At 32.3% G+C, this 27750-nt stretch overlaps 1 protein-coding gene across 3 annotated transcripts; it reads right to left on the bottom strand.

Moving 5' to 3' along the window:
* Positions 1-21533: 21533 nt before the first annotated feature.
* On the bottom strand, positions 21534-27451 carry LOC120074524 (54S ribosomal protein L37, mitochondrial). 3 transcript variants are annotated; one of them, XM_039027679.1, is made up of 2 exons: positions 27040-27451; positions 21534-22076 (listed from the first exon to the last, which is right to left on the bottom strand). In XM_039027679.1, exon 2 carries the CDS (start codon positions 22066-22068, stop codon positions 21667-21669), a length of 402 nt encoding a protein of 133 aa, XP_038883607.1. In that variant the 5' UTR covers positions 22069-22076; positions 27040-27451; the 3' UTR covers positions 21534-21666. The 3 variants fall into 3 exon arrangements, with proteins under 3 accessions (XP_038883607.1, XP_038883606.1, XP_038883608.1); XM_039027678.1 differs by lacking the exon at positions 27040-27451 and adding an exon at positions 22772-23193; XM_039027680.1 differs by lacking the exon at positions 27040-27451 and adding an exon at positions 22293-22420.
* Between the last annotated feature and the right edge of the window lie 299 nt (positions 27452-27750).

Genomic DNA, 27750 nt, shown 5'->3' with positions numbered 1-27750 from the left:
AAGTGTAACCCCTCGTTTTCGGCCCTAGAGTCCTGCCTTAATGCACCCACCATAGGGAAAAAATAGGTTAGAACAAGAGACTAAGTAACCTTATCCTATATAAGAGATCAAATAAAGAAACGTGTAAAACTTCCATCCTATAGAGGGACATGCCCAGGGTGCCTCGAGATGATGCACAAAAATTTTATTCAATCTAATGAGAGAGACCGTGGGATATGTTGTCGCACTTTTCGCTTCCACTTACTACGAACATTCTCTCCATCCACCTTGATATTTACCTACCTAAACACCATCCTTTAGGAGGACATTTCCAGGGTGCCACGAGACCGAGGATAGATCTTACGGTGTGGACAATTAAAGCGAGAAACGCAAGAGGTTTAAATGAAGCATTAGATTCCCAAGTACCTCCTACTGAATGTTCTACCTAGGGGTTCATTAACCTAGACAATCTGGTAACTGATTTTAGTCTAAATTCATTTAGTCCGCTAAAAAACAACTTTTGTCTTTGAAATAAAACAAGTTCTAGTCACATTAAACTCTTTAATGGACTGTCCTTAATCTTGCATGCATGCATCAAATCTATCTAATTTACCTTTCTAGGTAGATTCCCAGATAGGGGTGTTTCGTTTCCATCACCTTAAATACCCCAGCCGAAATAGAACCCGTCTTAGACAAAAGGTCCCTTATAGATAGATTTGCTACACTTTAACCTTTTGCTAGTCAATTTAATCCTACTAAACTGATTAAAAGATTAAAGTCTAAGGTTACTACTCATATTAGAACCGTGATCTTAGGTCTATCTCCACCAAGTTTTAAAACATTTTTAAAACCATGATTTAAACCTAAGTTGGCATGCATGTCTTTCTTATAGTTTTTAGTTCTAATTTCTTTATAACCTTTATAAAAGAAACAACTAAAACCATATATTGCCACACAACGAGGTATTTATAACTCTTATAAATCTAACCTATGTGTCATGCTTCATGCAATGTCCGGTCATTACTATACATAACTTTTATATACTAGTAACGAACCAAGCACACATGCTTTCCATACACCCTTATACTATAACACCTATAATATAAAGATGATGCATGTCAATGCCTTTATGCATGCATAAATATAACTCTTATATTATATAGTGCATGAGAATGCTCTTATGCAATTTAAATTATGCTTCTCTAAATCATAACACTTATAATAAAGAGATGATGCATGACCAATGCATAACCTAGGGTGGGATTTCTTCTACATGGCATACCATATGACATATAAATAAACATACATCCTATGTACATTCACAAAGAATTAATGGTCTGGGATGAACCACCTCAAAACCAAAAGAAAAAATTCTATCTATTACATTTTTCCATCGAGAAAACCGATTCAAAGGCGAAACGGGTCTTGAACCATTGGGTGAAGCTCCCCATCGTTTAGTAAACGCAACCAGGTATACGATCATTTAGCGCACAAGACAAAAACACATGGGTGCTAAACGATCGTTTAGACGACAACGTAGCTGCGAAGCCCGATCGTCTAGACGATCACTTAACACACGATTAAGTAAACGATTTACTACACGATCTTGTAGTCAGGAACTAAGTGATAAAGCTTGCTGAGCTACACGATCGTCTAGTGCGCGCGCTGTTAACCAGCTCCCGAGTATCCGATACTCAATGATCGTCTACCTCATCGTTTACAAGACTCGACCAACGCTTGGTCGTCTTCATCCTCAAAGAACTGTAACCCTTGTCTCGAAGCTTCTTCACAAATGACTCACATACTCAAACAACTTTGAAATTACAGACTCGATAGAAGTTAATATGCCAAAAAACGCAGAGGCCCTTACAATTAACTTCAAATGTAAAAGAATTTGAAAAATCCAGAGGCTTCATCCTAGAAACTCCATTAATCCCACATCCATAAACTATTTAACGCTTAAACAGAGAGCAGACATGCTTTTACCCACCAAAAAAGTAAATGCAATTCTTTGCATCAATGAATTTGGAATATCAAAACCTGGCTCTGATATCAATTGAAGGAACTCTTATACAATAGTACCTTTGAGTGGAAGTGGATCGTTCCAAATACATTATGACAGAATTACCATATTTACATTCAAACAAAACAGATATGTATTTAACAACTAACTACCGGCATGGTTTGAATAATAAATAACAAGAGAATGGAATACGTACCAGTTGAAGAACCTTCCTTCACAACAAAACTCGTTCTCATCAAAGGGACTTCTCCTTCTTGCTCTCGCTGGAATGTCCACGCAATCGTTCACTAAAACACTGGTCGTCTACTCATGAAAGGCCTCCACATGAACAGAAGAATGGGGATGAAACCACCACTTAGAACCCGCGGTATTCTTGGTGTGAGAATCCAAAGAGTGGGCTCTGTTGGAATTTAGTAGAGGGGAGGAGGATAGAAGATCGTATACAACGACTAAGCAAGTGGGAAAAGGGTAGGGTCTATCGCATAGACAACGCTTGATCATTTAGAAGAAGGTACACGATCGTGTAGTAAATAGACTGTGATCGTATAGATGATCGTTTAGTAAATGCTCAACGCTAGATGGTCGTTTAGAAAAACTTAGGCGATCATTTAGAAAGAGGCGTGTGTGTATATGATCGTGTAGCAATGATGAGCTATCGTGTAGTCTCTCGATTTGTTAAGCAATAGGCAGTATACATTTTTTTTTAGCAAATGATCGATCTCTCTTGCAAAATGAAAACGATTTTCATTTTATTCTTCAGTTACGAAAACTGAATTAAACCTCCTACTAACACACGGTTACGGAGAAAACAGCGGCTCAATTATCCCATAATTGTCCAACTAAATATATAAATACAATCATACTATATTCATTAACTATAGGTTAATATCACATATAAACCATAGTATTTTCTCCTCCACTAGATATAAATCATATTTATATCCATTTTCCTCCAATTAATGTATCTCATACATAAAGTCAATCATATCAAATATAATTAACCAGTTCAATCATATCATATATAATCGAACTCCCTCTTGTAAATTTGAACATTTCAAACTGACCCAAAAACTAATTCTCAACTTGAATCCATTGAGCTACTAAGGGGACCTTATGGACCTATGGCTCAAAGCTCCAACAGTACGTAAATAACTGACTAAACTCCATAGCCACGAGATCCACCATTCGTTAACTGTTAAACATTTCTAAACTCTTCTTACCACAGATATATTTCTGTGTCCATCGAATATAACCAATCAATAGTATGATAACCCTTCACAGATGCTCGTAAGTACAGCTGGGCCAATTTACCATTTTGCCCATGTTGTTACATCTAACTTCTTAAGTACCACTGATCCCTCTACTGAACAATACAATGTAGTCCTATTATGTGTGGACACCTCTCGGGCCATGAAAAGGTGTGTGGCGCCACATCGTTCAAGCCCTGGGATCAGCCCTTAAGGGAGCAATCTATCTACTTACCCCTGCTTTAGGGAATGAGTGAATTTCATCTTGTGTAGCTGAGTTCCTAGCTCCCAAATAAGACGAATCCCCAAAGTGGTAGGTTTGATTCGGCGACTTGGCCACTCACACCCATGCAAATCAAAGGACCGCCCCTCAAAGGTAGGAGTTCCCAACTCGCTCAGGATTAAGGTCATGTTACCTATGGTCATCCTAGTAAAGTGAAGTCTCTGTCATGAACGTCGTTATATAACGAGATGTTAACACTTTTTCGTTCGGTCTTATACAAACTCTTTGTATAGGATGCCCCTGCTTGCATGTCTCCGCATGAATGATCAGGATCAGACCATCTGTAGCAAGTCACAACACTTGTAACTATTCTACAAAGCGGGCCGCATCCGTAGTGTTACCAGGATAAGGTTTCTCTCATATATTCATATACTACAGACCATTTTGGTTATCACTTAAGACATGATCCACTTGTATGTCTCCACATACATGCTTAAGTTACATAATGACAACCAGGGATTTTAGTTTATTGGTTTGTGGTAAAGCAAATAAAAACATCTAATGTTCAAAGACAATATAAGTGAATAAAATATCATATATTATACATCACAAGCGTTTTATAGTTTAGGGCATCATGCCCAACAATTTTCGCTCTATGTGCTTCTCGCACTTGTGACTCCTAGGCTCTTGGGAATTAGCCATTATTAAAAAACACATTTCCGAGTTTGTTGCCATGGCCATTTATTCTTTTTTTTTAAAAAAAAATAATCTAATTGTTTTCTAGTGGAGGGACCCTATAAACATATCCATGAAAGCTCACGACTAAATTGGCCGATTTGAAACTTCATAAACTAAATGCACATATTCTTCAAAACTCAAGGACCAAAAAGTTATTTTTCCCAAAATCTTATTATCTTTTAAAGTATTTTAATTGAATGTGTTTCCGAGAAAAATTGGCATGCTCTACAATGACTTTGAAGTCTAGTGAGTGGCACATTCCTGTAGAGAGCTTTGATAGTCATTGGGAGGGGTTCCAAAAGCTTGCAATAGAGATATTCTTGTTAGATGGGTTCTTTGGTTGATCTTTAGGAGTGATTTTGAAAGGGTTAAAGTTACTTTTGTCGTATTATTTAAAATTACTTTGAGACACACATTTAATTAAACAAAATAATTTAATGTTTAATTTTACACTTATTTTGATACTATTGAAATTGATTTGAATGATTAAAAGAAATTCGGAAGTGGTTTTGAAAATGATAAAATTACTAATTTTAACCATTTTAGAATCATTCTTAAAAATGTCATCAAGAGTCTGTTTAGAATTGTTGGATATTTGTTTGGTTGACTTTATATTTTTCTAAGGCATTGGTTTTTGCAGATGTCTCAAATATAGTTTTAACATCTGCCTCAGACAAGTCGTATTTCTTGGAGAATATTTTTCTTTCCTAATCTAGAATTTATATGTGGAATATTTATATTTCCTAATCTGAAAAATCTTAGCAGAAGTATATTGATCTATGTTTTTTTTTTTATGGTGGATCTTATTTTGACAAAAAAGGAAATGTTTTTTTTTGGAAATTCTTTCCTTATTTGGCCCGACTTTTGAAATAAGAATTCTAACCCTCATTTAGGGTTGCCGCTTTTGTTATTTGAGCAAGATGTTTTTTGTTCTATGGCTGAATGGTACAACATTGTATTTTTGCTCTTTGCTCACTATATTCTACTGTATAAGTTATGAAGAAATGGTGAAGTTCCAAAGCGGAAGTGGGGATCATTCCTAATTTTTAATTTTACATAGAACAAAAATTACATAACAAAAATAATTACGCAATTAACAAAATTAATTTTACAACATGCTAGAGAAGGGAAAAATAGTAGAAATTTTACTTGCCTTTGACTAATCAAAACCTTCTTCGTGAAATCCTTTCTCCAAAATGAACATGAACGATTTGTACAGTCATGAATACCCAAAGATGACACCACCAATTGGAGCCTTCTGTATTCTCTTTTGGATAGAGAATCCTCAGGATTTGTAGGCTCTGAGATTTTGGAAGAAAATGAAGGTAACTAAGAGGAGAAGATTGTTTTTTGGGAAATTATAGAGATCTAAAAAATATAGAGGGAGTCCTCTGTAACAAAAAAAATTATGTGAAGAAGATTATCACCACCATCAAATTTCTCCTCACTTGCTACATGAGTTTAAGAGAGAATTAAGGGGAGAGAAGTTATTTCTCTCCCTTTAAATTTAATTTTAAAAATTAAAATTAATTAATTTTATATTTAATTATATATATAATAACTAACCTATTACATATATATATATATATATATAATATACACACACACACACACGCATATATATAACTATATGTTATATCATATATAACACATCGTCTATAATTTAATATTGTATCAAATACAATATAACCTATAGTTTTAATTCTCTCATTAATGCATAATATTTAATATAAATCTCATTTATACTAAATTTGATCATATGAATCCAATTCACATAATTAATATTTGAATCATATTCAAATATTTATTTCCTCTAAAATAAAATTTATATTACAATGTATCAAATACATTATATTAATTATACCATATATAATAAGTATATCACACATCAATTAATTTGAACAATTCAAATTAATCCAAAATGGATTATCATAAATCTCTGTTGAGCTACAGAGGGGATCTTATGGACCTATAGATTGAAGCTTCAATGGTACTTGAATAATTAATTAAACTTTTTTAATTAAATTATTCAACATTTATTAACTATTGGTCACTTCACTAAAAACCGACAACTGCACTCTTCTCAATATAAATATATTGTTGTGTCCATTGGATATAAATCGTTAACAGTGCGACGACTCAACAAGATATTATCCAACCATCAAATGTAAGAGACTGTGGCGATCATGGACACTATGTGACTGAATGTGATCTAGGCGTAATAGAGGACATTATTCTGGTCATGAATAAAGAAAATTGTACTTATAATCAAATTTATTATTCAAATAAGAAAATGCACTTTGACCAAATATTATTAAATGCATCTAATATTATTAAACGCGTCCAAATATTATTAAATGCGTCTGTTAGACAGATGCATCTATTGAATGCATTTGTTTAGGAGACGTGTTCACCTCTTCTTGTCTTTTTTTTTTTTAAATAATTATTGAATACGTCTCTTGAAGACACGGATTCAATAAAAAATTAATAAATTAATGTTAAGTGCATCTCTTCAAGAGACACATTCAAATAAGGACAAAAAAAAAAAAATCCAAATTTTCCTAAATAGTTTGAAAACAACCCCTTTTACTTAATTAATTTCTAATACATCCCTATTTCTCCAATTAACCCTTATTTTTTAATCATTTTGGTAGTTGGTAAACTATGTAAATATTAGATGGGATATTTTCGTCACAATGTAATTGATCGAAATTATTCTAATATACTTTATCATCTCTGCAAAATCATATAGTTCTAGCTATTTTTCAACTAGTACTCTTTAAATGTAGCTATTCTTCCTACTTTCTTTTGAGTAATTGTAACAAATGGCAAAATCAATATACTTATTTATAAATATAGCAAAATTTTAAAGGTTATAATAAATCTATAAATTTAATTTAGATTTTCTTTTCTAAAATTTCAACTTTGCCCTCTTTCTCTCTTGCCCAACCCTCTCCATTTTTTCGATCAACCCATCGCAAGAAAGATTCAACGAATTTCAATCAATAGTTGCATATTAGAGATTTGAAGTCACCACCATGATCTCTAAATTTTCAACGAAAAATGCAACATGGATGAGCATTCGTAATGTAACGAGTTTAGGTAAGAGAAATCCATCCGTAAAGAGGAGAAAAGGCTCTCTAAGAGAACCAAATATTTTATCTTGAAAGGTTGATCAAAATCTTCCTATTACAAACCCTAAATTAGCTATTTACAGCCTTACAAGTAAATATGAAAATAACTAATTAAACACTAACTAATCTAAATTATCAACTAAATTAAATATTAACTAAAATATACAAATTATCTTCTAATTCTCCTCACCAATTCATGATCTTGTGGCGAAAACTCTCCACTATTAAAACCATTTTTCTCCGTGCTTGTTACAAATTGGACTGCCATTACTTGAATATTTACGGTATAAGTTCGTGGGGAGACGACAACACATCTATTTTGGAAGTGTCATGTGACTAAGGTCATTTAGCATTATTTTTTACCAACTAATGTTATATTGTTTTTTGTGTGGTAGGAATAATTAGAGGATCTTAGATCGCTTCGGGTGGGTTCGGGAGCATGGCTAGCATGAGGTGTTGGTGACTTTTGTTGAGGTCCTGTGGCACATTGGGGAGGCTTGTAATCGTGTGGTGTTTAGTGAGGACGATGGCTCGTTAACGCCTTGATTGCTTCGATTCAGGGGTTCCTTTCAGAGATTTTCGACCGCAGGTGTGTTATTGGACGTATTATGTCGACAAGAGGGACGACGAATGATAGAGACCGGGTTGGATAGACTTGTCCCTCTGATCAATGACTTGTCTTGTCATGAGATGTCGCTTGGGACGCAATGGAGTGTAAGGATGGTGTCAATTGAGTGCTTCAAGATCATAAGGGTGCGAACAGTGTCACGAGAAGGAATCTTATACGAAGTTCATTTGATGTTTTATTTGTTGAGGTTCGACGATTGTTGTCGGGTTACGGGCAATGAGTTCGCCAGCTACTTTTGGTGGTGTGATTTTGATAGGTGAGGAAGTGGTGTTATTTTAATTGAAAAATTTGTGGCAAAATATATATTCTATTCATCAAAGCAAGTTGATGATAGAGCCTGGTGAGCTGGGAGGGATAATTATTCATGTTGGTACTTGGTAGGCTGATTTTTCTAATTAATTTTATTGTTTGGTAGTGGTTGATTTGGCCTTGTTATCTTTGCAATCCTTTGATGTTTATGTTTTAATTTTTTTGTTTAAAAAAAAGCTTCAAAAATATAGATAGGGTAACAAGATTTTAAATTTGAAATTAGAAATAAATAGATACACCAATATTTAAATAAAAAAAAGAATCTAAAGGTTTCATAAGGGATAACGAGATTAATTTAAAATTTAAAATTATAAAATAGACCCATGTTTTAATAAAAATTTCTAAATTTAAAATTGAAGAAAAAAGATATTGGATTATTTATAAGATGATAGTTTGAAAAAATAAAAATAAAAATGTACTCCAAAATTTTATATTCTTAGAAAACAAACCTTAAATTATACTATAATCTCTAATTCTCATAATTAAGAATGAAATCTAATTATCAACAAGAACTTAGCTCAATTTGTATGTGCTAAGGGTCAAACAATGCATGATTCAAATCTCACCGAAATATGTACTAAAAAAGAATAAAATCTAATTTTAAAAACATAACAAAATAAAGTAAGTCACATAACCTATTTTTCTTTCCTTTTTCTCTTTTAGTTCAATAACTGTTTTTAAATTTGTTTCGCAACAATCTTCATTAATTATTTTTTCCCCTATAAATTAGAAAAGGATTCACGATATATATATATATATATATATATATATTTTTCCTTTTAGCACGATTTGGTTATTTTAAAATGAATATCAATTAAGTACAATTGTTGCAGAAAATATCTATTTGACTTATTATTTTAGAGAATACTAATGTGTAGATTACCATGAACCACATGAAACCTACTCATAAATTTCTCCAAAAAAAAAAAAAAAAAAATTGTTTTTATATTAATTATTCTCCCCACACACCAAGATTTGTTAATTTTTATATTATCTTCCCAAATCTTATACCAAATCTTATATATTTTTTAAAAAAAAATCGAATTTAATTATGTTTACTAAATACTATATCAAATTATTAGGTAAGTTTTTAAATCTTTAGCATGATTTATGTTTTCACAACTATATGAATTTTCTAGTTATCAAAATCGATTTTTTAAATTGGTTCAACCTCTTTAAATTTTGGGAAAAATCAAAATTTGCAAAAAATTGGGTATGATTTGGGATATATATAGAATCTTGTTGTTAATCTTACCTAAAATTTCATCAAGAAAACTCAAATATATGAATTTTGGTATTAATTATGTGATGTTATTTTGCTCAGGATTAACACCTAAGATCCACATAATCTCGGTGTATAATCTGACGAGATGTATTGAGAAAGCAACTAAAATCTCGTGGTCAATCTCCCCGAATATGAACCAAGAAAAACTATTCTAGTTTTAGAAAAGGATGCTAGTTCTGTAAATAAAAACTTAAATGTACTATTTCTGACAATTTTTCTAAGATTTCTGTCCAAAAAAAAAATCTTATATTAAAAAGTTTACACATAAAAATTGGTGTATTAATGACTTTAACTTGTTTATTTAATTGGAGAATGGAATGTTTTTCTCAAAAGTTAAGTACATATGTAAAAATGATTTTTAAATGGTTAAAATCATTTTTATCATATTTAAAATTACTACAAAACAAGTTTTCAATCACGCACAATTAGCTTTTATTTAATTTTATATTTTTAGATAACACTTTCACATGATCAAAATTAGTTTTAAATTATGATAAAAGCTTGGAATGATTTTGAAAAGGAACTAATTTAGCCCTTTTAAAATCATTCCTAAAATGATCCTAATCAATTGGTGCATATACTTCTATAAAAACAAACAAAAATATATTAATTATGTCATGGCCAACTAATATATTTATATTCAAGAATTTTGTACACTGTTTTTTCATATTCACACAACATTAAATATTGTTGTTATTATCCTAAGATGATATGATATTAAATTTGTCTTTATTCATCAGGTTAAGCTTTTAAGTCAATTAGTGATTTAAGATGTATTAGAGTAGTTTGTTTAGGATGTCCAATTAATATTATTTCCACTTATTTCACCCTTCTTGATATTTCAAACAAAAAAGTGAGGAAGTATTTAGATAATATAATATTAAATTTGTCTATACTCATAGCTTAAACTTTTGAATCAATTATTGATTTAACATTATTTTCTCGGTAGTTTTTTTTCCTTCTGAAAACTTGATGGAGTAGTTATTATCTAATTATTAGTGTTTATTTTTTTACAAAAATTATCCATGATTCCTTCCTTTATTTTTTTTCCTTTTATGCAATAATATAATTCTCATACATACATTGAAAGTATTACTCAAATAGAACTAGTAGGTACCAAAATTTAAATTTTAAGATCCTATCTCAAAAAATCACAAATTTAGTTTTGTACCTAATATAAATTAGTTGTTTTATTATTATTATTATTATTTTAAGATTTTCACATATTTCAATGATCTTTTAAACACATCATTATCATTTAAATTTTAGTGTAGTATTAAAATATAATGATGATTAATCAATTAAAACGAAGTTTATACAAAATATACTTTTTTATTATAACAATATAGGAATGAAGAATAAAACCTTGACCTTTAAAGAAAACAACCTCCATTTCGACCTTAAAAATTTCCCATATTTTAAATACATTTATTTATTTTTAATTTTGACATTATTTGCATGTTATAAAACTTGTTGAACTACAAGGCTAGAAATTATAACACTAGTTTAGGGTAGGGTTTAGTTATTATTATCGTGTAAAATTTTACTTTATTGAGATACAGTTTATGAATATTTTTGTACTACTCACTAATTAAAAAAAATTATAACACTAGTTTATAATCTTATTTGATGAGGTACAATTTCACATGGTAGTAATAATGGGATATAAAATTCTATCGCATGTAATTTGTTTGGACAACCTAGAGAAAATTTAATCCCTGAGCAACTCGCGTCCATTGCCTTTTCTTATCTTAATTTTTTTTTCTCTCTTTTTTGTTGAGAATAATGTAAATGTAATTTTGGAAAAATGGGTGAAAATGCATTTTGGGTAAGAATTAGGTTTTTCTTAATTTTGCTTTTGAGAATTGTCTTAATTTTCTCTCTCTCTCTCTCTCTTTTTATTTTTTTAATTTCACTTATTTTACTTATCATATAGTCTTTCAAGAAAAATATCAAGCAGTTGTTAATAAAATGTTAGGAAGCACAGGTACTTCATGTGAGGCAAAAAAATCCGTATACTGATACTTCCAGATACTTCTCATATATGTATCTGACACACAATTTGATGTATCTATTTCTATGCATACTTTTTTTAAAGAAAAAGACAAGCAACTCATCTAATCTTTTCAATCTAAAACTAGGCAACAGCTCACTACTCGAGTCTAAAACTAAAAGGAAAAAAATAAATAAAAGATCAAATCCTAAAATCATCTAATCTCCATCTTCACATTTGAGTCCCCACAAAGTCCACCAAAATATAAACCATTTGGATATCTTCAACAATTCAATGGAGAAGTTCTTCGCTTATCTTCATACTTCTCTCTCTAATCTTCTTCTTCTTTGTAATATGAGTCACCTTTCTATTGCATTTTATTAATTATTGTACTTCAACATCTTAGACGTTACTTTTTTTTGTATTGTATTTCAGTGTTTGTATTCTATTTTGTGCTATTGCTATTGCCATTAACTCGTATGCTAAATTTATCTATATTTTAGATTTTTTTAAAGAAAAAGAAAATGTGTCTTCAATGTATCAGTATCATCGTTTTTTAGAAATATATATATTAAAAAATATATATAAAAAATGACGTATCCTTAAACATATTGTATCTTATTTTTTTAGAAATTGACGAATCGTCGTATTTGATCGTATTCACATTGTATAATCGTATCTGTGTCTGTATTACATAGATAAAATGAAATGAAACATATGAAACTTGTTTAATAGGTGTTTCCAAATGTGGATTTCCAAGTAAGGAAAAAAAACTATATACTTTGAAAGCAATTTCATATTCCAAAATAAACCGAATTTAACCATTCTTTAAACAAAAAACCTAATTGGCATTTTTTTTTTTTTTTTGAAAAAGTTAAATAAATTTGAGAATTTAGATAAGTACTAAGTTTACTAATTTTAATTCTTTTTTTTCCCTCACAAGAATAACTTCTTTTTTTTTTTTTATTTAAGTGGAAATTTCTTAAATTTTAAATTTAAATTTCCTATTTTCTGACATGGCATCCACCGTCTCATGTGTATCATGCCGTTACTTGCTGTCAAGGTGCGTGTCTCTCACTCACAATTCCTCACGCGCTTGTCAGAGGAGAGCGGGAAAGTGACGCAGCGGGCCGTCAGTGCACTGTCAGACTGTTTGTCCTACTACTCCGTTGCATACATAAAAGAGCATATTCTTCAATTTATTTACAATACTGCCACTGCGGTCCAAGTTAGTATGATAATTTTATTTTATATTAAAATACAATTTTTTTTAAGGAATATTCTTTTAGGGTCAAATGTTGCCTTTTTGCCTTTTGCTTTTATAGTTGTGGACGCTTTGTCACTGATGAAAGAAACGTGGCACACCATTTTTATGAATTAAACTTTTTAAAATTTCGTTTCCTTTTTTTAAAAAAAAAACAAAAAAAAAAACTCATCTTCTACCTCGAATTTAATTTACATAAATGTTATAATTTAATCGATTCTTACTTCAAATACTCATGCATATTATATGAATTGATAAACTTTTCTTTTAAAAGAAAACCATTTTTCCTCCTCGATAAGAGTCTCTACAATGAGAATGAAGAAACCATCAATCACGTCGTATTACCTAAAAATTTGATATGTAATTTATGATCCTCTGTTTTAGAGTGAACCACTTCTTTTTACGATATGTAAATATAAGATACACAAAGAAAGACTAAAATTATAAAACTAAACATAATCCAATCTATAAAGAGTTTTAGATAAGAAAATGTCTTTACCAGTCATATCTTTTTAGGGGTGTTCAAAAAACCCGATAACCCGACCAACCCGATCTACCCAACCCAAATCGTAAAGTTGGGTTTGAGTTAGATTTTATTTTGGGTTGGGTTAAAAAATTAAAAAAAAAAAAAAAGAATTTCGAGTTGGGTCTCGGGTTACTCCCTTTTTGGGTCGGTCAACCCGACCCGAATATATATATATATATATATATATATTAAAAAAATAAAACAAACCTACCTTCGACTCCCTCGACTCCTTCCCCTTGCCTCGCCGCCCCTAAAGCCAAACCCTCGTCCCTTCGTCTAACGCTCAATTCCCTCCCCTTCATCCGATGCAAGCAATCACACCTCTAACTTCCAGTTTTTTTGGACACTCGAAGACGCAAATCGCGCCTCACGGAGGCGCTTCCGACTACACATATCCGACCTCACTTCTGACCTCATATTTTTGGGTTGGGTTGGGTTGACCCTTCAAAAATGAATGGATAGGATTCATTATTAGCCAACCCAAATTTTTGGGTGGGTCCACAATCCAACCCGATCTATGTACACCCCTTTCTCTTCAACTTTCTAGTGGATCAAGTTTTGAATATGAGCATCATCAAGTATGAAAAATAAGTTTTCTTACATAGCAAAACTTCTATATTTCTATTAAGCTATACAACATTTTATTACATGGAACAAAGTTGCGCCCTCAAATGGAGTCACCTACTAATGAAAACTGCAAGAAAAACTAAAAGAGATCACTCAATCCATCTATATTCCAATCAAACCAAATGCTCCCTAATCTCCCAATCTTTTAGTGTCCTCCAACAAGTGCTAAGCGAGAATAATGAAGGAATAACTTGTGTCAAAGAAGAAAAGAAAACTACAAGAAGACTTTAACATGGCAACACAATATTTTTCGAGCAAAGGCAGCAACATACATAAACAACCATCAAGGAAAAGTGTAAGCTCACATTTCTCATATATATACATAGAATGCATTGATTTATGTGTCTAAATAAATAATAAAGCAAAGGAGAAAAGGAGATCAACACCAAGAAATATAATAATTCGCTCGAGACTATGATTAATAGGTTCTACTATGATAAAAATTACAAAAATATCCAAACTCACACTACAAATCTTTTCCCATATAGCCCAATACGAACTTTTAAATCCATGGTAACTTTAGATTAAATAACATGAGAAATCCTCAAACGAACAAGAAATAAAATACTGTTTGTATTTTTCTTTTCTCCTCACTGTCAAACTAAAATACTAAAGAGAATAAAAACCTTCGATCTCTCAACATTTTTCTTCTTCAGGAGGCTCTCACTTCAATTTTATTTGTAATTGCAGCCTACTTTCTTAGCTGCTATAATGGGCCAAACCCAATTTCTTGAAAAAATAAATTGCCACCTTTTCCTTCTAAGAGTAGTTCGCTGCCGCTGCTTTCTTCTTTTCCAAAAAATCACCTCTTTATCAACCAATAAAAATAACTTGCTTATGGGTTAATATTTGTAGATGGAGGTTTGTCTCCACTTTTCTTAACATCTCTTACTTCAAGACAAAACGACAATTTTACTTTCCACTATAATAAAATTTGTGATCTTGGCGAACTCCAAGATTTTACTCACTATAATTTTTAATTTTTATCTCGAATCTTCTCGATAAACTTCAATGATCAACAAAAAAAAATATATATATATATATATATAGTTATGCATTTAACAATAAATAATGACAGTATGCTAACAACAAAATTGCAGAAAATTAAATTGGGTTTAAAAATCTTTTATCTTTTGAAGAACAACCGGAGACTACCACAAACGCAACCTCAATATTTCAGGTGAGAACCAGGAGGAGTGGACTCTGACTATGGGAGATTAAGAGGGAGAGAAAAAAATTGGTTTTTCACGACTCGGCTCAACTAGGTTTGTTCGCCAAAGAGATGAAAATGAACGGCGGTGGATCTGATGGATCTGGGCGGACACAATAAGGCTCGAACGACAAAGGTTGACAACCGGACGGTCACTTGGCAGACGGGAACGAATGGCAGAGGTGGTCAAAGCTTAGATCTGGATGGACGGGAACGAACCTTCAACGGACGGCGGACAGAAATGAATGACAACAAATGGCAGAGTTTGTACAGCCCTTCGACGGACGGGAACCACGAGCGGATCTTCTGATACAATGAAGAGGAACCACGAATCGACTGCAGCTGAGACCCACGAACCGGCCTGACAGAGACAAAGACGGAGGCGACACTGATGGTGACAGAGGTTGGTAGACCGGAACGAGGTGGCAGTGATAGAGACAGAGACAGCGGCGGCGCTGATAGTGGCAGAGGCCGGCAGTAAGGTGTTAGAAGAGTAATGCAAAATTAATCAATATGTATAGGAGTTTGATACCATGTAAATTTTTGTGTATTTTTCCTTGATCAATAATGTGGAGTACAAGAATATAAATAGATATACAAGACAAGCGAAATCTTAACAGAATAATCTTTATACAATTTAATAGGGTTTATTAGTCGGCTGATTTCTCGATCTTTTGTTTACTGATTTGCGGGATCCTCAATAATAACAAGCAGTAGACCAAATATTTTCTCGCAAGATTCTGTCCTTTACCCAATAGTTTGACACCATTAATGGGAACTTCAAAATAGAAGCGAGCATCGATTACATGAAGGACTTGAACTCCAACAACGGAGAGGAAGGGTTTGAGATTGTTTTTGAAGAAGTTCCTCCATTAGCAAGGAAAGAAGGAGCGCCGAAGTCGACGATTGAGAGATTTAACGAAGCAGAAAAGATGGCCCCAGATTGGAAAGTAAGGGAAAGGAGGAGGTGAGTAGGATTTTGTACAGTCATGTGTATCACAAAATCATGCATCCTCACTTGGCTTCAAAGAAGCAACTCTTGTCAATTGCGTAGACCATTGTTACGTTATAACCATGACATTTTTTAAATTTTGATTTTGAGAATTGTTTTGATTCTCTCACTTTCTTTTGTTTTGAGAATTATGTGAATGTAATTTTAGATTCTCTTCGAACGGTTGTAAATTTATTTTGTCTAACAATTGATATGGATTTGAGGTTCTATTCGTCAATGTTTCTTTTACTATAAGCAACTATGGAGATTTAAGCCTATAATATTAAAAATAAAATAAAACAGAACACGAGTTTAATCCAAAGCCAACTTTAATTAATTTATCAAACAAAAAAATTCATGATGTCTTTAGCCAATTAATTTGTGTTCAAGATTTTTGTACAACTTTTTATTATTTTTTTCATATTCATACAACATTAAATATCGTAATTTAATTATGGAATTATCTTAATTCTTTTTAATTGTTTTTTAGAATTATGTAAATATAATTTTGAAAAAATCGGTGAAAATGCACATTGGGGATTTGAAAGCCCGTCATCAGTCTTGTTTTTTCTAGTAGAACCTTTAAACGGAAGATAGTTAAATAATAATTATTATTATTAAAAAAAAAAAAAGTAATGTGGAACATATGAAAATTGTTTAATTAATTTCAAATATGAAGATGATGATAGATGATAACTATGATTTTTTTCAACCAAAACTTTGAATGCTCTTAGTGGATTTTTCTCTAGATGAGATTCAACATAAACTGAATGTTTATTGTTTTGGTATGTTGGAGACCATAACCCTAAGCTCTATTTATATACTAATTCAATTAGGGTTCCCATTAAACTCTAATGAACTAGAAATAAGTTTCTATATAAGTTCAAACTCAATTAGCAATCTAGAATCTTAATCAATTAGATCACACAATAGGGTCCAAGCTAATAAAATAACCCAATGTGATAAATTATTAATACACATACATAGTTCATACTTTAATTAAATATATTATTATTTAAATATATCTAACTGGTGCTTCCAAAGAAAAATTAAGATGTATATTTCCAAGTTTCTTTTTTTTAAGAAAAAAACTATATACTTTGGAAGCAATTTCATCTTAACCATTCTTTAAATAAAATACCTAATTTACCATTTTAAAAAAATCTAAAGTAAATTTGAGAATTTTTAAAAGATTTAGTATTGAGTTTATTATATTTTAATTCTCAAATACGTTTTTTTCCTCACAAGAGTTGGACAATACCACAATTGACCAACTTAGTTGTGGATAGAGTACCAAGTTTTTCTTTCAATAAATTTGTTCACCATTTCTTTTTATTTTTATTTAAAAAAAAAAATTGACTTCAAGAACTTGTCAAAATTTTGTGAAGTAAACTTGCTTTTAGAAGGATTACAATTTTAATCCTTTAACAAGTTGTTATCTCCAAATATTATTGAAAAATTTTCACTCGCGAATTCAAAATTGTTAAAAGTATATATATGAATCTGATAGGGAAATAATAAACTTATAAAAAATAAAAATAAAAAAAAAGCTCGATTTATTCTTTTGAAATTTATGAATTTCGATAAAATGTATTTATTAGTTAATTTTTTATAGTCAAAAATAAAATAAATGAGCTTTTTTTTATAACACTAATTTAGAATTAAATGAAATAAAATCAAAAGTTTACAGAATCTAAATTTATACAACTATCCACCACACAGTCAACTTTTTGAAACTATTTTAATCTTGTATTCAAAACAAATAATAAAATATTTAAGAAGTCATTTTAAAAAATAAACCAACAATTACAAGAATGTTAAAATATAATTTTAATCTACATGAAGTTGGTTTAATTTTGATCTTTTGTACTTTCAATTCTCTAATTTTAGTTCCATATTTTTAATAAATTCCTCAAAATTAATGGAATAATATGTGAATATTTTTAAAATTTATGATAAAAAGGCTATAAAAAGCAACCATTAACTGGGGGTTAAATTTATGATTTATTAAAAATATAAGGATTAAAATTAAAAATGGAACAAATTTGTGTAGGGATGAAATGAAATGAGAAAGGGAAAGAAGATTAATTAAATAAATAAATAAATAAAAAAAAAGAGGTGGGTTTTGTGATGGGTGTGCGGTGATGGACGGAATACAGTGTGCCGTTGAACGGAAAAATCAAAACTAAACAACCTGTAATTATAATTTAGGAAAAAAAACCCTAAAATTTTCCATAATCAACACCCTCTTACAACTACTATGCAACTTCAAGTTATTCAAAATATTTTCCAAATTTGTAACCCAACAGCCGATTTCAGAAGAAATTCCAAAAATAAAATTACTCATCTTCTTCACTTCACTGATAAATCGAAACCCACTCCGTCTTTCTCCAACACTCATCCATCCATCGCCATGTCTTTGACTACCACTCTGTCCCTCAAACATTGTATTCGCAGCAACCGCGACGGCAGCGTTGCCACCGACGGCAACCCAATGCAATTCGTGGAACTCCGATTGTGGCGTTCCAGCAAATTGGTGTCTCCACCTCCCCACAAATTGTTCAACAAACTGCCCCAACTCTAATTTCCGATGCTCTGTTCCATTTTCCTGTGTCGGAGCTTGAAGAACCACCCTTCCTCTCCCACTACTTTCTCCATCGCTTTCTCTCCCCCTTCAACCTCCCTCCCGCTGCCTCCGACGCCATCTTTGATAATATCGCCTCCTTCGCTCTTCAATTGGGCGGCGGCAACCTCGATCTCAACTTCCACATCATCGCCGATGTGGATTTACTGTACACGATCTGGGTGGAGGCGGACCTTGGGCAAGAATCAGCAGCGGCGACGAAAGGGGCGCCGACAGCGGTGATCGAGAGGCTGATGAAGGAGAAATATGATGGGAACGGGGGTGAAGAAGAGATGGGAGAAAAGTGCAGTATCTGTTATGAGGACGTCCATGGCGAAACAGAGGTGAGGACAAGAATCCCCTGCGGGCACGTGTATCACCAATCCTTCATCATCAAATGGGTTAGTATTAACAATTCATGTCCTTTGTGCAGAAAGGAATTACAAGAATAAGACATCAAATTCAAATCTTTTTTCTTTTATGAATATATAATTTTCTTCTTCAAAATATTGTGGACGTGATTAAATCAGAAAGGACCCAGGTCCAAAAATATCTTTCAAATTCTTTTTAATATCTATATTTTTCAAAAATGGCTTTAATAAATTATATTGACTTTTATGAATAAGATTAGAGAATATGTTCATAAAGTTCGGAGAATTTCCATAAATAATCTCTAATTTAATTTCCTAATGGGAAGTTGGTTTCTTTTTCAGACTCATGAATTATTAATTATTATAAATGTTGAGGTAAATATCAATTTATACTTTAAATTTTAAGAGTTGTATTACTTTAAACCATAAACTAATAATTATACCAATTTTAACCTTGAACTTTTATAAATGTATCAATTTACGCATTCATTCATATTTAATATGAAAAATATTATGCAAAATATTTATTTTTTTTCCATTAAACTTATAAACGGTTATAAGTGAAACAATTTAGAAGTTTCATTAGAATTATATTTGAAAATCGTCAATGTATACATGTGTAGACTTTTACAAATGTCAATTTAACAAAATTGATGATTATAATTTGAATAGACAATTTTCAAATAAATCTTAATCAAGAGTCTAAATTAATTCATTTATGCCAGTTTAAAGTTTGATTCATACAATTATAAATCTCAAACGATGTTTATCCAAATAAAACATAATGGAAGGTTTAAAATTAATACACATATAAAAAAGTTCAGGGTTTAAATTGATATAATTATTAATTTAGAATTTAAATTTATACAACCTCGAAGTTCATAATTATAAATTGATATTTGCCCAAAATATTAAATTCAAACCCTCAAATCGTTGTTTCAAACAATAATAATGCTTTACTCCGCAAATACCTCCATTGTTCGTTACAGTCTTTGCAAATACCTACTATTTGTATTATATTTACGTTAGCGATATATATATATATATATATATATATATATTTATGTTTCGTGATTTTTTCTACGATATAGTAGAAAAGAACTCATGAAAATAATGAAAATATCTATAGAAATATTGACATGCAGATACAATGTAATACTTTGTATGTTTAACAAATCATGCATTCTCACTAGGTCTCAAACCAGCAACTCATGTCCTTTGTGTAGAAGCAAATTACAAGACAATGTAATGCAACAACCACACATCATTACATATTTGTTTATATTCTGGAGAATTTTTAAGGAGGACTATAATTCTACAAATTAATCAAAAGTATAAACCCAAAAATTAAAATATTAGAATGAAAATCACTTTGATCAAATCACTTGTTAAAGGTTAAAATCACTGTTTTTAAAAATACTGCCAAACAAATACAAATACAACCAATTCCCATTGAATAAAGGCACTGTTTGATATAATTTTAGAAAATTTCGTAAAAATCTAAGCAATAAATAATTACATAAATTTGGCAGAGGCATAAAAAGAAAAACAAAAGGAATTTCAATGTGTTTTTAAAAATATCGATTCTATATTGATGAATATTTTAGCAGACATTGTTTAGGATTATTAAAATCACTTTTGTCATTTTAAAAATCACTCTAAAAGACATTTTTAGGGTATATTTGAGAGTGATTCTCAAATGATTAAAATCGTTTTGTTGTTTTAAAAAGTATAATATTTTTTTAATCATTCCACACCAATTTTGATGATATGAAAATTACATCTAAAAATATCTAATTAAATATTAAATTAATTTTAAATGATTAAAGGTATATTTCAAAGCAACTTTTAATTCAATGTTTAAGTTTTTAATCATTCAACACCAATTGTTAAAATCACTTTCAGCACATTTTTTACTGTTAAAAGTGATTTTGAATGGTTAAAAAAATTTGAGTGATTTTAACCCTCTCGAAATCGTTTTAAGTTAAACATGCTATATAAGAGTCTTTTTGAAAGATAAAATAGAACAACACTGCATTGTTGATATGAGTAAGAAGTTTCTCGTTTAATTGAATATCAACACTGTAAATGTGAAGGGACTACTTACTCATATCAACATCTTAGTATAAAAATGTTGTCACTAATCATTATTCATGGCTTCTTTTTGTTTCTTTCCACTGTCTCCTTTTTTTCTTAGCATGAGATTGACTTGACTCTCGACTCTCATTTTTCCTATAAAAATAAAAAATAACAAGATTGGTTTTCCGGTTGCGCCAAACCGGTCGGGTTTCAATATGCTTGAAGAAACGAACAGAAAGTAAGACATCAAAATGGACTTCGAAAACAGCCAGTGATGGAAAAATGAAGAAAATGTGATAGCAAGACAAATCAACAGATGAGACTTACTAGTTATTGATGATCATTCCAGAGTCTGAGAGTTGCATTACATTCACAAAAGAAACAATAAGAAAGCCTGCCCCTACTAGACTGTTACATCAATTCTTGGCCTTAGTAGAGTTGTTTTCCTTGATCTTTGCTCGAGTATCCAATTTAACGAAGCGTTTGAGATCCACGTAGGGAAGGGTTTCGACATTCTTCCTTCGTAATTCACTTAGAGGTGGATGTTTATCAAGCAAATGCCACAGCCAAACAGGGTACTCTGAGTCTGCCATAATTTTTGGATCTGCACCTTCCTTGAGAATATTGGCACCAACTACGGTAGTAGACTTCACCTCTTTACTTAAAGTTGATGCTTTAGGAGCATCGGCAGCTGCACCCCCTTTAGATCCCTTCTTTGATTTGCCTCCGGCAGCGAATGTTCGCACAGATGTCAGTTGTATTAGATCTTTGCTATTGACAATACTTCTTCTAAACAATCTAATCTGGCTCATAACCATTTTTTTTCCTGCAACACAGAAACAAACTCATTAGTTCCGATGAACTAATTCACAGAACAATGTGTTATGTGTTGAAGTTCCTACTTTCACAGTGAAACTAGGATCAAATGATGATTGAACAAATATGGGTTGCAAACAAACAGTAAATAAAACTTTAATTATAAAGAAGTGCTTACAAATGAAGATTATATTTTATTCTAGTTATACTGTACTTCCACCAAAACCTTTCGTATTGTTTCATGGTCGGCTGTCCACCTGTTATTAGCTATCACGCTGACTCTACCTGTGATTGCAGAGGTGATGTCCAACTCCAGTATCAGGATGTGATGTTACATACTCTGAAGGAGATATTATTTATTGAAGCCCATAATGAATTACTGACATGGCTAATCTAAAACAAAGGAGTGTGAGCTTTGAACTTGAAAACAGGTGTATCTAAGCTAGGCCATATCAGCAACTTTCTTTTCTGCCACAAGCATCCAAAGTTAGCTCCACATTTCGTTTGGTCCTTTCAAATCTAATTCACAGAACAATGTGTTATGTGTTGAAGTTCCTACTTTCACAGTGAAACTAGGGATCAAATGATGATTGAACAAATATGGGTTGCAAACAAACAGTAAATAAAACTTTAATTATAAAGAAGCTGCTTGTTTACAAATGAAGATTAGTATTATTCTAGTTTATACTGTACTTCCACCAAAACCTTTCGTATTGTTCATGGTCGGCTGTCCACCTTTATTAGCTATCACGCTGACTCTACCGTGATTGCAGAGGGTTGATGTCCAACTCCAGTATCAGGATGTGATGTTACTTACTCTGAAGGAGATATTATTTATTGAAGGCCCAATAATGAATTACTGACATGGCTAATCTAAAAACAAAGGAGTTGTGAGCTTTGAACTTGATAAACAGGTGTATCTAAGCTGAGGCCATATCAGCAACTTTCTGTTTTTGCCCACAAGCATCCAAGTTAGCCCACATTTCGTTGGTCCCTTTCAAATCTAATTCACAGAACAATGTGTTATGTGTTTGAAGTTCCTACTTTCACAGTGAAACTAGGATCAAATGATGATTGAACAAATATGGGTTGCAAACAAACAGTAAATAAAACTTTATTTATAAAGAAGCTGCTGTTGTACATGAAGATTAGTATTTATTCTAGTTTATACTGTACTTCCACCAAAACCTTTCGTATTGTTCATGGGGCTGTCCCTGTTATTAGCTATTCACGTGACTCTACCGTGATTGCAGAGGTTGATGTCCAACTCCAGTTATCAGGATTGTGATGTTACATACTCTGAAGGAGATATTATTTATTGAAGGCCAATAATGAATTACTGACATGGCTAATCTAAAACAAAGGGAGTGTGAGCTTTGAACTTGATAAACAGGTGTATCTAAGCTGAGGCCATATCAGCAACTTTCTGTTTCTGCCACAAGCATCAAAGTTAGCTCCAATTTCGTTGGTCCCTTCAAATCTTAATTCACAGAACAATGTGTTATGTGTTGAAGTTCCTAACTTTCACAGTTGAAACTAGGATCAAATGTATTTGAACAAATATGGGTTGCAAACAAACAGTAAATAAAACTTTAAATTATTAAGAAGCTGCTTGTTTACAAATGAAGATTAAGTATTTATTCTGTTTATACTGTACTTCACCCAAAACCTTTCGTATTGTTTCATAGTCGGCTGTCCACCTGTATTAGCTATCACGCTGACTCTACCGTGATTGCAGAGGTTGATGTCCAACTCCAGTATCAGGATGTATGTTACATACTCTGAAGGAGATATTATTTATTGAAGGCCCCAATAATGAATTATGACATGGCTAATCTAAAACAAAGGAGTGTGAGCTTTGAAACTGAATAAACAGTGTATCTAAGCTGAGGCCATATCAGCAACTTTCTGTTTTCTGCCACAAGCATCCAAAGTTAGCTCCACATTTCGTTGGTCCCTTTCAAATCAAGGCCAAGGTTGAGTCTGTGGCTTACACAAATTGGCTTTACCCGAAGGGTTGAAAATTCATCCAATGTTTCATGTTTCGATTCTTCGCAAAGCTATAAGACCGAGTTTGGCCATGTTTCCAGTTCCTTCAGGCTTTCATTGTCATTTTTGTGCAATACAAGCCATCAGATTTGTTAGGGCTATGGAAATCAACCTCCAACAAGGGTGAATTTGAGATACTGATCCATTGAGAACTTTCTAATCCTGAGGATGATATATGGAAGATTGCTTCGACAATCCAAGCACAATCTTTGGATTTCCAACTTGAAGATAAGGTGGCTTGTTGGGGGCGAGTAATGATAACCCCCCAATCACTAAAGTATATACATGCAAGAGGAGGCTCCCAATCACTAAAGTATATACATGAAAGAGGAGGGGAAGGAAAGAAGGCATGTGAGTTAAGGGAAGAGAGTGTTTGTCGTGTGTGGGCCAATTCCTTCAACCTATAATTTTCCAAAAAATTAATGATATACGCTCTTCCTATAACAAAATACTCAGAATATTTCTACTATTTAGTCAAGATATACTAAATACAAACAATTCATAATAGCATCAAATTAGACTTGCAACAATGCATATCAGTCTATGATATCAAAACAAGTTGAGTCAATACCAGCTCACTCCATTCTTCAAATGGATGGACTATAAAACTACAATTGCAATTGCAGTATAAGACTTCTACTTTGAGATTTATCACTCCTCTAAGGAAACTTTTAACTTTAAAAAAAAAAAAAAAAAAAAAAAAAAAAAAAAAAAACAAAATAACAAAAACTTAAAATTCCAAATGATGATTAAATTGAACAAACAGCTTATGCATTAAAGAAAATAATCAAATAAAACTGCAAAATCAAAAAGAAGCTAACTGGCACCAATAAATAAATTATTAAAAAAAAGTTAAATTGACTACCTACAAATAACTAACTAACGATGAATATTAAGGAAATCCATTAGTTCTTTTTTTTAAAAAAAAAAACAAAGATAACTTTTCATTTATATGATGAAAAGAGACTAAATAAACTAAAATGAAACAAAAAGAAACAATAAACTATGAAAAGAAAAAAAATTACATAAAACATAGAAAGAGAACACCAAGAAGAATCGAAGATCCTTGCTGCTTCAAAACGAATACACCACTGAAGAGAGTTAACAAGAACTTTTTGAATCTTCTCAAACCAAAAATTAGTGATTAAGGCTTTAGTAGCAACACAAATATCCAAATCCATAAATGACAAATCAAATGCTTCAGCATTCGAGACAAAATAAGTAAGCTCGTTAAGGAGGCTTTTTCCTTGCCCTTACTTTCAACTCCATCCACCGCAAACCACTTGTAAACTGCCACTTTAACCTTTCTAAGATTTAAGATCAAATATTTTCTGTAATTTGCCTGAAGCCCAACTGGACTATTTACTCTCCTGATTTACCAAAAGAATCAAACAAAAGACCAACCAACAACCTTTGAACTCCAGAAAACTTTAGTAAGAAGACCATCCACTTTCTCTTTTGACGATTCTGGAAAAGACAACATCTGGAAGCTGAATTGGAGAAATCTTTTTAGGGCCTCTAGTAATCCAAGTAAAAAGAAATCCTCTCTTTTAAAGAAACAAAACGATAAAAAATGCTACTTAGAAAAATGATGAGTGGTTTTCCCAAGCTTCAAACCACAGTTCTCAATTAAAGTTGAGAATTTAGATGGAACTAGAGATGAATCAATCAAAGAGAACTTGCTAGAAGGAGGCTGATCAGACTTTTTTTCAAAAGAGTTGACATAACCCTGAAATTTCTCGTCCAAAGAAGTCATCCTCCCTTCTGGAACAGAATTTAAGGTCAAAATTTCTGGTTCATCACTGCTGACACTGATGAACCATCATCAAACTGACCTTGTTAACATGGTGAAACAACTTGTGGATGCTGCATTTTACTGGGAGAAATTAAAACAGCTGGCGCCAACTCATTGGAATTCAAAACAGACTCTTCATCTAACAAATCCTTTCGAGAAAGACCTTTGTCTAAAGTAATCATCTCATTAACTTCATGAGCGTGAACATCATTCCTCTTAATGACTAAAAAATCAATCCCAACGCTGGGGTTAATGCAACCAACAGCCAACGAGGAGCCACTTTCAAAACTTTTATGAACTGTCTTATCATTAAAATTATCAATAAATTTAGGCACCACTTCAAACGGGATTTCGAAGGACTTCAGCTTCCACCTTGTGGTCTTCTTGCATAAAGAACATGTAATAATTGGGTCTTTCAAAAAGTCAGTTTTTTCAATATTTTCAACAGTCACTTTTACATTCTTCTAATGATCGGCCACTTCATGAACAGACACATTTAGTGACTCTTCAACTTCTCCTCTTAACCTAATCCTCCCATCTAACAAAACTTGACTAATTCTGGTTTTGATCTACTGCATTTGTAAACTCTAGCAACAATATTACCTTGCTTAAACAGATTAATACTTGAAGAAACATCTGAATCAACTACTTCAAAATTTATAAGGAACACCTTGAATTCATCTAAAATCTCAATCTCAAACGGAAGAAAGCCACACAAATGATTTCTCTCCTAATGAATCAAATTCAAATAGAAGATATGGAATTGAAATCTAGTCATAACTCATCTAACTTCTTGAAAACGTATGACAAATGGTTGGAGGTATGCATCCAAACAATGCGTACTAGCCAATCATTTTTTTGGCATTCGACTCCCTAATGCGCACAACCTCCTATTTAATGAGCCATTCGCAGTTCACAGTCTGAATTAGTTCATACTTACCCATACATGACTTAATCAAGTAAATAAGAATGGTAAGTACGTCCCCGCCTAAACCAATTCCAAAACTGGACAGTGGTTCACAACACTCCAAATCTTCAATTTAACAATCGAAACATTATGGGTAACATTAAATCTATGCCAAAAGTTAATGGGTATCCAAGGAATTGAAGAATAAGCCATAAAACTTACCAAAATCTAATTTTCAGGGCCGTTCAACACGCTGAAACCCACAAAACCCCAACTTTAACGCTGCTGCACGCGGACCCGATCAACTCCAGCGGCGGCGACTCGTAACGACGGCGCAGAGATCAGCGAACGGCGATCGACGTTTGTGGCTGATTGCTGCGTGCGGAAGAGGGATCGAGAGAGAGAGAGATTGGGTAAAGGAGGAAATGACCGGCGGCGAAGATGTGGACGGCGGCGGCGCAACTGCAGCGACGGTGACGGAACTGGAGCACCGGCGACGGACGGCGGGCGTGGACGTGGCTGGCTGCGGTGGGTTGCCGGCGTGCGAGCTAGACCTTGAGAGCGAGGGTGAGACGCGAGAGGGAGGGATCTGACGGGGAGTGTTCTCACGCCAATTAAAGGAAAACCTTTCTATATTTTCTTTTCTTATATATATAATTCTAAACTTAACCTAAATTTGAATTTGATTAGGTTAAAGTCAAATTTTCTTCCATCTCTACTAGATTCCAAATATTGTTAGTTATCAGAGATGTCCATGGGTGGGGATAGTCTGCCTATTTTGAAGCAAGAGTTAGTCATTCCCCGCACTGTAGTAGCTTGAAAAGTAGAAAGAGGATAGATAGTAAACAACCTTGTTGTAGGAAAAGTAGTATATCTTGTCTCCGGCTTAGCCTATGACTATTTATTAGCTTAGCTAGCGTTTTGGGAGAATCG

The sequence above is a fragment of the Benincasa hispida genome, chromosome 3 (assembly GCF_009727055.1).
Source record: "Benincasa hispida cultivar B227 chromosome 3, ASM972705v1, whole genome shotgun sequence".
Classification (NCBI taxonomy): domain Eukaryota; kingdom Viridiplantae; phylum Streptophyta; class Magnoliopsida; order Cucurbitales; family Cucurbitaceae; genus Benincasa; species Benincasa hispida.
The sequence above is the reverse complement of the archived record's forward strand: the minus strand, read 5'-3'. Positions and strand labels throughout refer to the sequence as shown.